Source organism: Nicotiana tabacum, chromosome 15 (genome assembly GCF_000715075.1).
Source record: "Nicotiana tabacum cultivar K326 chromosome 15, ASM71507v2, whole genome shotgun sequence".
NCBI lineage: Eukaryota > Viridiplantae > Streptophyta > Magnoliopsida > Solanales > Solanaceae > Nicotiana > Nicotiana tabacum.
The window spans coordinates 133,764,059-133,778,608 of record NC_134094.1 but is presented as its reverse complement, the minus strand read 5'-3'; the positions used below and the strand labels follow the sequence as shown (position 1 = coordinate 133,778,608).

The window sequence follows — 14,550 nt, the reverse complement described above, 5'->3', positions numbered from 1 at the left end:
TTCGTAATTCAATGAGATGAAATTTCACATTTTAATATGTGACAGAATTGACATTTTATTCTAAAGTATAGAATTGCCCGCCTTAATGCCTTTACTAAGCATGTCATACCTCAATTATTCTTTCTTTTGTAGTCATTGAAAATTAAACTTAGAAGTTAAAAATTTCATGAAGTACTAAAACATCAAACTACCGATATCTGACGTGCGATTATCTTATTATGTTTTATAATACGGTTACATTTATACAATTCAATTGTATTATTATGCCAAATTATCTGAAAGGAAGTATATCTATGAGTCTAAGGCTTAGAGCTTTGAAGTTTAAGCCACTTGATCCTTCATATTCTCTCTCTCTCTCTCTCTCTCTCTCTCTCTCTCTCTCTCTCTCTCTCTATATATATATATATATATATATATATATATATATATATATATATATATATATATATATATATATACCACTAATTTTCTGATGTCAATAATTATTAAAGATTTATATGACAAATAATTATGTATTCGTTGCATGTATATATTATGAAATTGTATTACTAGCTATCCTAAAAAACACATTTGTTGATCAAATTTATGTATAACTCTATAAAATACTACTCTCTCCGTTATTTTTATTGTCCATGTTTAACGAAACACACCTCTTAAGAAGTAATTAATAAAATTATAATTTTACTATACCACCCCTATTTGAAAAATTAACTTAACTATTATAAATTTAAAATATTGAAAAATAAATTGGAAGTATTTTGTAGTACTTAGTAACAAGGGAAAAATACGTATAGAAGGATAAATTATCTCTTGATTTTCCAAACTAGACAAGTAAAAATGAATATTTTCTTAGTATAATAGACAAGTAAAAAATGGACGAAGGGGTACTTTCATTCGATAGCTTCTTGATATGTATGAGTTTGACAAAAGGAGGCTTCAATTTCTAAAAGACAAAGTACAAACTTTAAGGTGTGAAGCATTTACAAAACATAGCTGACGATGCTCATATTCACATTAAAATTATGTATTGATGAAATATCAAAAAACAAGAAAATTGTCAAGCTAAATATGTTATATATTAGAAGAACTGCATAAGAAAAAGTTATATCATTTTAGTTGACTGTCTACAACTATAAAGTATAACAGTAACACAAGTCATTCAAATAGGGCGGGCAATATATTCATCAATTTTAGCTTGCGCTTTTTCCTTTCAAATTTACTCATTATGCACAAGTTTTAATATTATTTGTATCGTTTTAGAAATTCTATACCAACTGATATGGAGCACATGTGCAACGCACATGTCCAGAGACTAGTTACACTATAAGCTTTAGAACTGCAAATCATATTACAACGTTTACTCTCACGTGAAGTATTAACCGAGACATACCTCCCACTATAGAACAATACTATTGATAATGGGATCCGGGAGGCCCTCAAAAAAATCAATAGAACAAGAAAGAAAGAAATAAGATTATTTGAAAATATTAATTGCGAATGTAGAAGATATGTTTAGATAGTTATATGCTTTTAAATTTTTTTCTGTATATGTTTAAAAAATGTGAATGGAAGTTGAAGATTGAATGTACATTAATATATACACATATCTGTCTTACTATTATTATAAATCTAAATAAGTAAATAGATGAAAATGTTAAGTGTGACCAATTTGAACATTTAAATTAATCGATACACATAATTCAATACAATATTAGAGTATGAAAAGGCTCTGAGTTCGTGCCTCAACGCCAACTGTTTTTTTCTTATTACACTGTAGGAAAAGGAAAGGGAGTTGTGAGAATTGAAAACATAAATATTATAAGACTCTCGCTTATACGATTATACTATAAATTTTAATACTGCAAATCATATATACTAAAAAAAAGTATCTCAACTTATTCATGATCAAGTTATATTTTATTCTCAATTTCATTAAAGAAATACCAACTTTGCAAGCCGAAAGACTTTATTTACAAGTCCACGAACAAACGTCAAAAAAGATTTCGTGAAAAAAAAAATAGAAAAGGTTTTCATATTCTCAATATCTTTCCACTCATTTTCGTAATTTAAAAATAAAAGAATTTGGATACCCCTTTTAATACAAACTCCAAAGACACATTCAATTGAGCGGGAAAACCAAAAATTCAAAGACCGCAAGCTCTGAACAGATTAGAACACAGTTGACGAAAAGTCAAAGCTTCAGAAGGCCACTACAATGGCTTCCAAATTCTCCATGGAAGACACCATACAAAGAATAGTAAACGACCTCGAAATTACTCAAACCTCCATTTCAGAACAAGCTCTAATTGACCTACAAACCCTATTAGATCACACTCTCAAAACCAAAGACCCATTAGATATTGAAGACTTTTACGATGAATTATCTTCAAGAAAAATCTCACCCACTTCATTAATCAACTCAATTTCTTCAACAATGGACTCAGCACCTCTAAATATTTCACTTTTAGCCTCAAAAGTTTACTTATCTCTACTTCTCACCCCTAATTCCCCCGTTTTCACACTCTTCACTCCCATGGCTTTTCTCTCGCTGCTTCGTTCAATTCGTAAGGGTTTTAAGACACCCTTTTCGATTTCCTCAAATGGGTCGGGCTCGAGTAGTCAGGGGAAGAAGAAGAAAGGGAGGGCCCGAGCCGTCCCGGGTCGAAAAGGAGGAGGGAGAAATAGTGAGGATAGTGCGAATGAGAGTGAATTTGATGTTAGGGTTTTGTTCATTGTGCTTGAGAGGTTGATATTGGTGTTAGGTTTGGTGCATTTGAGTCGGTTTCCTGATTGTTTGAGGAGTTTGGTACAAACTATGGCTGAAATTGCAGTTACAGCAGTTGACATATGTGGGGTTTATTATGGGAGATTTTGTGAGATATGTAATCAGATTTTGAGTGAAGTGCTAAAAAGTGAACATGGGGATCAAAAGAATTCAGCTGTTGAGATATTAAAGTCATTGACACCGCTGATTTTATTGGTGAAATCACCAGCAAAGACTTTAGCTTTGGAATTTGTGGTTAATAGAATGATCATGGGTTGGCGAAAGAATCGGATGGTATAAAAGAAGCAGTTCTGAATTTGCCTAGGTACATTGTGCAAAAGGCACCCGAAAAGGCTGAGGCAAGGGCTGCAGCTGTTGAAGCCATTGTGGAAATGGTTAAAGTTATGAACTTTGAGGATCAAGACAGGTTTGCTAGTTATGTAGTGAAGATGAGCCAAGGGAAACCGCAGCTGAGGTTATTAGCTGTGGACCTTATTCCAGCTTTAATGATGTCGTTAAAGGATCCATTTGGGTGGGAGTTGGATGTTGAGGTTGAGAATTCTTGGGGGTTGAGTTGTTTGGAGGCGTTGATTCAGCGTTGCTCTGATGTAACTGCTGGAACAAGGGCTCGGGCTTTGACGAATTTGGCTCAACTGGTTGGATTTTTTTCGGGGAATGATAAGGGAAGAGCAGTATTGAAGAAGTTTCTGGGGTTCGACTCAGTTGGAAAGGAAGTGCCGGAAAGTCTAATGAATGGTATTTTGAAGAAACGGTGTATGGACGAGAAGGCTGCAGTCAGAAAGGCTGCTCTTCTTGTAATATCTAAGTTGACATCCTTTTCAGACAGTGCTCCAGATGAAGATTTTCTTAAGACATTGGGCATGTCATGTTCTGATCCACTTGTTAGCATAAGGAAAGCGGCAATTTCAGCTCTTTCAGAGGTTAAGTGATTATGTGCAATTTATATTGTTACTACACTGACTTATTCCAATTAAGCAATCTAGCTAAATAGGTGATGGACAATGTTTCTATAATGGAGAGATTTGACTCAGAATCTAGTGTTAGAGAAGTTGTAACTGTTCTACTTTGGCAAGACACATTGGTTGATAGCAAGTTATACATGTTGAAAATTTTCAGTCATTTTAATAACGATTAGTTTGGAATTCAGGCTCAGTTAATTGATTGGTGTTGATGTTGATAACAGTTAAAATACCTCCACTTAGTTTCTTGTGTTCCCTGGATCATCGGTCAGATATGTTAAGTTAATCATGTACAAACTGGGGGTCATATTAGTATGCAGCCTGTGATTAATTCTGCTTACACTTCCCTAGACATACTTAATTCTAATTTCTAACTTTCACTTCTTTAACTGGGAGTGGAGATGCCATTGATCCAGAAAAGGAAAAAATACATTACACTACCATTATCTCTACATGGTCATGGTGCAAACTGCTGAGTGATATGAACTTCTCCGCTTATTTGAGGAAAGAAATACCAGTGTCAAATTAATATATTTGTTCTGCATTTATCAGATTATTCACTACGCTCTCCATTTATTTTTGTGATAAAGCATCTATTATGTAGTTTGATCTCATTTGACGTCTTGCTTTACAGGCATTTAGGATATTCACAGAAAGAAATGTAGTTAAGGAGTGGCTACATTCCATTCCTCGTCTAATAACTGATAATGAATCTAGCATACAAGAAGAGTGCGAGACTCTGTTCCTAGAATTGGTTCTTGATCGGATTTCTAGAGTTGGATCCAGCAATTCCGTGAAGCATGCATCTGACAGTAATTCAAATGGCAAGGCAGCAACTATAGAGATGGAAAAGGAGTTGTTGTATCCTCAGGGCGTTCTAGGTATATTGAGAGAGATATGTGATGGAGAGGTGACACCCTGGGTGAAAAAGATCTGCACAAGTTTAGGAAAGAAGAAAAAACTCAAACCTAAGATTGTAATTACACTTCAAAATATCATAAGGTCGTCTGAATCTCTATGGTTGAGCAATTCCATGCCAATAGATAAGTGGACAGCTCCTCCAGGTGCTTGGTTTCTACTCTCAGAGGTGTCAGCATACCTTTCCCGAGCTACAGATTGGGAATTCCTCCATCATCATTGGCAGATCCTTGACAAGTATAAAGCCACTGGTGATCATGATAGCGATGAAGGGCTAAATACCACATCAAACACTTTTTCATGGGCTGTAGATCGTGTATATCTTTTGCAAACAATTGCTAATGTTTCGTTGGATCTGCCTCCTGAGCCTGCGGCAGATCTAGCTCATAATCTTCTTCAACGTTTAGAGGAGTTTAACATGCATCCGACAGAGGTATCTGCTATCAGTAATATCTTCCTTTATACTTTCATGTGCCCTGCCCTTCTTGCCGTTGATAAGGTATTAAATGTAATTTGCATGTGAGTTCCTTCAGCCGGCTTCAAACAGGGTTGACAAACGTCTTAATAATCTAGGTGCTTCATTTAACTTAACTGATTTCCTGCACTTTGATTTCAATTAGCTTTTTTCTTGAAAGGAAGCATTGATATGAAAGTGCTTGAATATGTTTCTGTTTCTGCTTTCCTGAACTTTCAACTTCAAAATGCCTTACCTCTAGCAATCGATATGTTGCTCAGTATTTTGGAAATTCCACTTGCTACTATGGTATACTAGCGAGGGAAATGCCTAGAAATTTTTTTATTTACAGAGGACAATAGGTGCATATGAATTTGTTTTATTACTTGGTGTAGCAACTTTGCAAAATAAGACATGTTCTTTATTACACACTGAAACTTCAGAGGAGAAGAGCCGAGCTTTTATTATTAGTAAGCCTACTTCAACTGTGAAACAGTAGGACAACAAAAGCAGTTCACAAATGAGAGAGAACTTGGATGACTGTGTGCATTATATCAACTGCCAACAATAATTTATGTAGTTCGACAGCACAATTAGCAGTTTTGGTGGATAGAAACAATCAACTTGCAAATGCAAACATGTGAACTGTTGTTGGCTTGACTGTGGCAGGTTAGTGCTCACCTGAACGCACTCAAAACTTTGTGCAAGCGGAAGGCTCTTAACCCTCAAGAGGCTGATTGCCTCGTTATGAAATGGGTAAATCAGCTATTATCCAAAGCTTCTAGAATTCTTGATGCGTACTTGTCAAAGAGTGTGGAAGAACAGGGAAATGATATCTTTCTCACACCATTTGGGGGTACGACTGGCAAGGGAAAAAGAACAGTGGCATCACACTCTAAAACACTACAACAAACAATGACTGCAGTTCATACTATTGGATCTTTAGTTATTATTTGTCCTTCAGCTAATGTATCAACCGTTGTTCCCATTTTACACACGATCATTACTTCCGGTACCAGTAGCACTAGACCTAAGAAACCAGCAGAGCCTTCCATTTCCATAAAGCAGACTGCTCCTTCCTTATATGTTCAAGCTTGGCTAACCATGGCCAAGATCTGCCTCACTGATGGAAAGCTTGCAAAGCGCTATATTCCTCTGTTTGTCCAGGTATGGCTTGTTCTGACAGTGCTCTACATTCAAGGTCTCTAAATGGCTCAAAAAAACTACTATTGCAGATTATTGACCATTTGGACGTGAGTGGAAATGAAAATATGTATAACTGTGATTGATTTTCTAGGTATTTATTGAAGGTGAATATACGATTACATTAACATGTGATCACTGTTACTAAGTTCTTTTAGCTACAAAGAGGGACAGATGTGTTCGATGAAACTGAGATCTTTGGTTCATATGGATTAAGATTCTGCCCAAAAAAAAGTTGCTTTACAATATAATTTCTGCTACTGACATTTTTCCCTATTATTGTGTTTTCCAGGAGCTTGAAAAGGGTGATTGTGCTGCCCTCCGCAACAACATAGTTGTAGTGATGGCAGATTTCTGGGTACGGTACACTGCTCTAGTTGACTGGTGAGTCCATTTGTATTCATGAGCATGTCTATATCAGTTTAGTGAATATAGCTTCCCCTGACATAATTTTTGTGTATATTTCTTAATCAAAAAGTTACCTTCCAAAGATCACCAAAAGTCTACGTGATTCATCTGAAGTTGTTAGAAGGCAGACATTTATACTTCTATCCAGACTTTGCCAGGTAAGTCCTTGTCTTCTCAAGCCATTCTTCGTTCTAAGATTTAGGCAAGCTCTTGATGTTCTTTTGCTAACTGTCGTCTGTCGTCTCTTGTACTCAGAGAGACTATGTCAAGGTGAAAGGAGTACTTTTCTTTCGGTTCCTGTTATCTCTTGTTGATGAATCAGAGAAGATAAGACAATTGGCTGATTATCTATTTGGAAATATATTAAAAGGTTGAATCTCTGTAAAGTTTTGCAGTTAAAAATATATCTGCTTGCTAAACTAATTATTCCCTTTTTCTTGCAATTTCGCTGCAGGTAAAGAACCACTTTTGGCCTATAATAGTTTTGTAGAAGCCATGTTTGTGCTGAATGACTGCAACCCTCATACCGGATGTAGTAATCCTCAGAATTCACGAAATGAAACACGGATTTTTTCTATACGGTAAGCATGTTGTCTTTCGTTATAATCTGGTCATTGACAAGAAACTCCTAACTTTTACTTTTGTGCCAGAGGAAATGATGAGAAGTCGAGGTCTTCAAGAATGCATATTTATGTGACATTGCTAAAACAAATGGCTCCAGCACACGTACTAGCCACATTTGCCAAAATATGTGCGGAGATCCTTGCTGCTGCATCTGATGGTTTGCTTAATATTGACGATGCAACCGGACAGTCTGTTCTGCAGGTATCAATTCCTAACCAATGACCTCAGCCCCCATAAAATGGAAAAATAAAAAGGACTTCCGGCCTTTAGATATATATAGTGCGTATCGCCTAACACCATAGTCCACAGTCTTTCCTTAATTTTGGAGTTGGACTACAATAGAATATTCTGTCTTTTGTTCACCAATAGTGAGCTTAAATCTCATGCCGTTTATGAGAGGATTATGAGGATTCCTTCACCAAATGGAGAAATAAACTTGTTTTGATACTCATTTCCAAATTTTGTTGTGATCAGGACGCTTTCCAAGTTCTTTCTAGTAAGGAGATGCGAATTTCCTCTAGCCGTGGGTCAACCTCAGAATCAGCGGACGTGGAAGAAGAAGGGGCAGATGGAGGAGCATCCTCAGCAGCAAACGGAAGAGCAATAACACAAGCAGTCAAGAAAAGCTTAATCCAGAATACGATCCCCATCTTTGTAGAGTTAAAACGTCTACTCGAGAGCAAAAATAGTCCTCTCACTGGTTCTCTCATGGAATGCCTTAGGAACCTTCTCAAGGATTACAAGAATGAGATTGATGACATGTTGGTTGCTGATAAACAACTCCAGAAAGAGCTCGTTTACGACATGCAAAGATATGAAACAATGAAGGCAAAATCAGCTGCTGCCGAAGCAGTTGCAACCATGCAAAGATCAGAACTTTATCGCTCGCCAAGTAATCCTATGGCAAATTCAAGCTTCAGAAACAAGAAATCTGATGAGGGAAATACACAAATAGCTTCAGCCGTGGCAGATGCAGTGGCGGCTGTCGCAGCTCGGTCGGTGCTCAGGGAAGTGAATAAGGGAACATCAACTCCTCCACTTAGTGCAATGAAGACACCTAGGCTCAAGTCTAACTCAGGTGGAACATTTAGTAGAAGAGACATGCCTGCTGAAGTGATTGAGTCTTTAAGGAGAAGGCCAACTTTTGATTCTGATGAGGAAAATTGATTTCTCATTCCATTATGCATTAATGGAAATTAGTAGGATAGAATTAAGCTGACAGTTTTTTTGTCATTCTTGAAAACTTGAAGCTCAAGTCCTTTTGCAATGTATCTGTAGCTGCCTTTTCTCTTTCTTGCTAAAGAGGAATAGAGCATTGTAAATATTTTTGTAGCTCAGTATGTAATGCTGAAACAATCCTTGTGAACACACAGAAAAAAAATCATCTCCACGGCTAAAATGGGCATATGGTATTCTCTTTCTTGATGTAATATATTCAAGCACTCTTCAACTTCATAGCAAAGTTAAGAGTATTTGAAATAAGGTTAAAAATAAGAAACAAAATCTTAAGAATGGTGCGCGCCCAACCACTTAAACTAAAAATAGTTGGCAGATGTATAATATATATATATGATCTATGTATAATGTGTATAATTGTATATGATCAATGTATAATTTATGTATACCGGCTAGAAAAAGTAAACGGTGAATCCATAAATATTTGAAGCTTACATGCTATAAGCCCATTGGTAATTGACAAGTGTTTTTACAAAATTTATCGGGTGAAATTCAAAGATAGCCAGATTTACAACTGGTAATTGAAAAATAATCACAGTTTCAAAAGTAATCTGAACAAAAATACTGTTAAAAGTCCGAAAATATTCCAGCATAATATGTCGGAGTTCGAATTTTTTACATATGAGCTTCCAGCATAATATGCTAGAATTTTATCATGTGTTGGAGTTCCATCATGATATGTTGTAAGTTTATATGCATGAGCTCAATAATCCCGCATATTATGATGGAATTTTCCGTGTCTTGGAGTTCCAACATAATATGCTATAATTTTATACGCAGGAGCTCCATAATCTCGCATATTATGCTGGAACTTTCCGTGTTTTAGCAAAACAATGGCTATTTTTCAACGACTTTGCAAACGCTGACTGTTTTTATTATTATTACCAGTCCGAAAAACGTGCTATTTTGACAAAATTTTCAACTAAACACTTACTTTAAAATAAACACCAGTTAGTTAAAATTGCTTAATTATAATTGTAACTTTCCATGTGTAAGTTATTCTATCCCAAAAAAGAAGTTAAAATAATATTTTATTAGATACTATATCATTTGTTGTACTTATAACTTTCACGAATACTTTATACGATAGACTTTTTTGCAAAACTGTGCATCTTCAAATACAGTCCACATACAAATATCTATCTACGTGATTTTATTTAAAAAGATAAACAAAAATAAATACTCATCATCAAATATAAGACTGACTCGTTGAGTGATGTGGCGCGTGTGAATTGGTTCAACTATAAAGACCGCAAATCTGCTCCCAACTCTTCACATAGTTATCATTTTTACCTCTGCGCGACTCTCGAAAGAAGACGAAACACCAGTTTTCTTCTCTCCGTCTGCTCGCCCGTCGGTCGGTCGTTTTTCAGACATCATTTCTGATAGAAGGTGACTTTTATTAATTTCTCAGTCGATATTCATTTGCAATTCAATTTCATACAATTCAAGCCCTAATTTTCAATATCTCATCGATTTTTTTTTTTGCTTCGTTACATTTTTATATTTGAATTTGAGCAATTGTTTAGGTATTTTCGTAATTAGGAAGATTGAATTGCGATCGCGACTTTCTGTGTGTATTGTGATCCATAATAGAATAAGCAATTTTCAGTGGATTTAATTCATTTATTGACAATTCAAGCTCTAATTTTCTGTATATCTTCGATTTTTTATGCTTCATTACATGCTTGTGTGTATTTTGAGTAATTGGTTGGTATTTTGGTAATTAGGAGAATTGAATTGCAATCGTTGCTTGTCTGTGTTTTCTGATAGAATGTGTATTTTCAGCGGATTTAGTTCATCTGTAGTAAAGTTATAAACAATTCAAGCCCTAATATTTAATATCTAGTTGATTTTTTGCTTCATTACACATTCACCTGTGATAACTTTGAGTAACTATTAGTTATTTTAGTAATCAGGTGTATTGAATTGCAATCTCTGCTTCTGCGAGTATCACAATTTCTGTTTGAATGTGTATTTTTCAGTGAATATGCATATTTGCAAGACAATTCTAAACTATTCAAGCCTATATGTGTCAATATTCCATCAATATTTTGCTTTAGTACATGTTTTTTGGTGTGAATTTAGGTGTTTTAGTAATTAGATAAATTGAATTGCGCTCATTGCTTTTCTACGAGTATTGTGATTTATAGTAAAATGTTTATTTTTCGTGGACGTTCGTTCATTTGCAGTGCAATTTTAGACAACTCAAGCTCTAATTTAAGTTTTTTTTTTCTTTCAATTTTAATGATGTGATGTTGGACAGTGCCAAATTGCTTAATTTTGATTTGTTAGGTGTCTTGTTAATTAGGTAAATTGAATTGCGATTGCTTCTCTGTGAATATTGTGATGTGATTGTATACTGTCTATTTTTCAGTGGTTATTTGTTCATTTGTAATACAATTCCATGTGTTTCAAGTTATAATTGTAACATCTCGTAATATTTTCAGATTTTATGTTATTGATCAACACAATTGTGCTTCATTACTTGCTTGTCTGTTAATCTTGGAGCAATTTGTTATGTTTTTTGGTAGTCAGGTGAATTTTTCATCACTTCTCTGTGTGTCTCATGATCTCTAGTGGATTGCGTCTATTTTGTCTTGATTGATAGATATTAACCTATACTGTAAAATGCTCATTGCATGTTTATGGGAGATAATTCTGAGTTTGTTTGGTATTTTGGTAATCAGGTGAATCGAAATTGTGATTGCTTGTTTCTCTGGGTGTGTTGTGATCCGTAGAAGATTGTGTTTCTGTTTCAGAGCCGAAATTCAGTTTAAGGTTTCTTGTCGAGTTGAGTTGAAGTTGATTTGAAATAGAATGGATAGTAACAAGGACGAGGCTTTAAAATGCATTGGTATTGCCAAGGATGCAATTGCATCTGGCAATAAGCAAAGAGCGCTCAAGTTTATTAGAATTGCACGGCGCCTTAACAGTAATTTATCTGTAGAAGATCTTTTGGCTGCTTGTGAAAATCTGGAGTCGTCAAATGCTGGGTCCTCAAGTGAGGTTAGAAATGTTGAAAATGTGAATAATGTCACGAGTCGTGTCAAGTCTGATGATGTATCCGACGGGGAGAGGAACTATACAGAAGAACACGTGCAGTTGATTAGGCAAATTAAGACTAAAAAGGACTACTACGCTATTCTTGGTCTAGAGAAGGGTAGTTCAGTTGAGGAGATCAGGAAAGCATACAGAAAACTGTCATTGAAAGTTCATCCTGACAAAAATAAGGCTCCGGGCTCTGAAGAGGCGTTTAAGAAAGTCTCTAAGGCGTTTAAGTGTTTGAGTGATGATGATTCGAGGAGGCAGTATGACCAGACTGGTTTGGCTGAGGAATTTGAGTATAATCAGCAGCATAATGTTAGACGCAGGAGGAGAACTGGGCACAGCTATTATGATGATGATTTTGATCCTGACGAGATTTTCAGGGCATTTTTTGGTCGTTCTGATATGTTTAGGACATCTCATGTTTACAGGACAAGAACAAATGCTGCTCCACAGAGAGAGGATTTAGGTTCCACTGGGCCTAACTTGCTTCTCCTCCTTCAATTATTACCATTTTTGCTTATCATCTTACTTGCTTATCTTCCTTTCTCGGAGCCTGAGTATTCTTTGCAGAAGAACTACCAATATCAGTTTAGGAAGATTATAGAAGAACATGGAGTAGAATATTTTGTTAAATCGCCTGAATTTGATCAGAAATATCCTCTTGATAGTCCTGCTCGAGAAAACATTGAAGACCATGTTATCAGGGATTATAAAAATATGCTTGGTCGTTACTGTCATATAGAACTCCAAAGGCGACAATGGAACAGGAAGTACCCGACTCCTCACTGTGACAGGCTTCAAACGTTTGGAGTAGCATGAGGTTAGCTAAGTTTCATTTCATTTCTTATGTATTACTTTTTTTTATGCAAAAACCTTTGCTGCTGTACCGAGTTTTAGTGACTTCACAAAATATGTGTTAATTCTGGGAAGCTTTATGTCATCATTAGGACCTAGAGAAATTTATGTGTATGTATCTAAAAGGAAGACATGTTGGAGGGATACTCTGGGCAGCTACAATTATAGTCGTTCGTCTTTATCTTTCTATCCTGAATGCTTGAAAGATATGAAACTTAGGTTTTGATATATTACTTAGTTTTTCTAAGGCTTGCCGTCTTGTTAAAGATGCATCTTTTGCAATTCTAGCGCAAATGCTCAACAACCTTGTTTCCCATGCATCTCTGAATGATATCCGCTAGTATACATGAATATAAATAAAGGCCCTTCCCAATTTAAACTATTTCAGATTCTTTTAGTGTGAAAATTAGCCAAAAATGGTGTGATTCCCTTATTTGAGATATTGTTGCAATCTAAGTTGCTCGGACTCTTTACTTTTGGTGCCGCACCCGTGTCGACACGACGTGGGTGTGGGATCCATACGGGATCTGGTCAACCGATTTTGGGTACTTTGACCAAAATCAACGGAGAAATCTCGGGACAGATACATTGATTTTTGAAATCAAAACAAACATTAGGGTGAAATTGAAGAAAATGGAATACTTTGTATAAAAAGTTTCTACTGTCATTTTCCTTTTATCTCCTCGGATTCTCCTCCTAATAAAAATTTCTCCTTCTCAGAATACCTTATATGTTTTCCACATAATATTTCATAATTTAGACATATTTTTATAACTCTATTTTTAGATATTTGAATTACTTTTAGCCGAATCCCCGCACCCATATCCGTACTTGGATCCGTATCCCGAACCTTAAAATTTAGATCATGAAGAATCCGACTTCTAGATCTGCACCCGTATCGGACACCCCTACCCGAGCTGAACAACTTAGGTTGCAATTACTGTAATGCACATAGCTTGTTAAATTTTTTCCACTCTGAAGGTTTTCCCCAATACTTAGTAGCAACCTAGCCAGCAGTTATCTGGATGGATAGAATTGTAGTTCAACTATTTTCCTGTGTAAATTGAAAGTCAAAGCATGATAGTAATTCATGTAAACATGTCTGGTATACACAAGATCTAATGCTCGAATTTTATCGTAGACTGTTGTAATGTTGATGCTTTTTGCTCTATTGATCTTCAAGGTCTGTTGATTAGATGGATGGAGCTTTCAGGTGCTAGTTGAGCATTTTTGTATACCCTGAAGAAAGGGGCTTGGCTTGGCAGATAAGGCAAGTATTGAAGCTTCATTTCCGCAAGTTATGACCAGCCATCGTTCTCATCTTGCTATGGATGACTATTCGCTTGACAAGACAGAAAGACTTGAGGCTGCTTGACACCTTATTTAAACTTTTCATTTACCAGTATTGTTATTTTTGCGGTGGTCGGGTACTTCATCTATTAATAGCTTCCACAACCTGCTAACACAGCTGGTAGTCATAGGAAACTGAAGGAATGCAATATATAATGAAATAAGCCTGGAAAGTTTTCCGGGGCTTGGATTACCTTGCTTCTGGAGAGAAACCTTGTTATTTTGTATACTTGCTAGTCATGCATATCCAGGCTGTTAAACTGTATGATGAGTGAAATATACACGCAAAGCTTTCCTGGAGTTCTTGATTTATTTATTTGTTGTAGAAGCTAGCCAACGCCCCTCCTTGTTTGTGTTCAAAAATATGAACTTTATTACCCAATAAGAGTGTAGGAATCATTTGCATTGCCATTTATGAGGAAGATTATGACCTGGTATTAGCTCTGTAACGCACCTAATTGATAGTGTTGAAACTCATGCTGTAGTGGATGTGTTTCTAATTATTCCTAAATTCTTCAGAGAGACAAAGGTTTTGGTCACCAGACCATGGAGCATGTTGAAGGCAACTTTAACTGCTTGCCGTCTGCAGAAATTTCAAAGTTTAGCTTCTAGCTCGAGGTATGTGCTGAAAGATCATTGAATCTGTACAGTATCTTAGGTACTATGAGCCTTGGAAAAGTGCGATTATGCATATACGTGCCTGTGTA

At 35.9% G+C, this 14,550-nt stretch overlaps 2 protein-coding genes across 2 annotated transcripts; both read left to right on the top strand.

Moving 5' to 3' along the window:
• The first annotated feature begins 2,136 nt into the window (after positions 1-2,136).
• Positions 2,137-8,675, top strand: LOC107783573 (condensin-2 complex subunit CAP-D3-like). Its single transcript, XM_016604561.2, is given in 10 exon segments — positions 2,137-3,040; positions 3,043-3,705; positions 4,379-5,095; positions 5,786-6,283; positions 6,612-6,703; positions 6,798-6,885; positions 6,983-7,097; positions 7,182-7,308; positions 7,378-7,552; positions 7,826-8,675. Coding segments are annotated over 10 exon segments (3,993 nt in total). The 5' UTR covers positions 2,137-2,215; the 3' UTR covers positions 8,519-8,675.
• A 1,140-nt stretch (positions 8,676-9,815) lies between these two features.
• Positions 9,816-14,153, top strand: LOC107783562 (chaperone protein dnaJ 49). Its single transcript, XM_016604553.2, has 3 exons — positions 9,816-9,979; positions 11,278-12,458; positions 13,677-14,153. The coding sequence occupies exon 2, from the start codon at positions 11,408-11,410 to the stop codon at positions 12,455-12,457; it is 1,050 nt and encodes a 349-aa protein (XP_016460039.1). The 5' UTR covers positions 9,816-9,979; positions 11,278-11,407; the 3' UTR covers position 12,458; positions 13,677-14,153.
• The last annotated feature ends 397 nt before the right edge of the window (positions 14,154-14,550 follow it).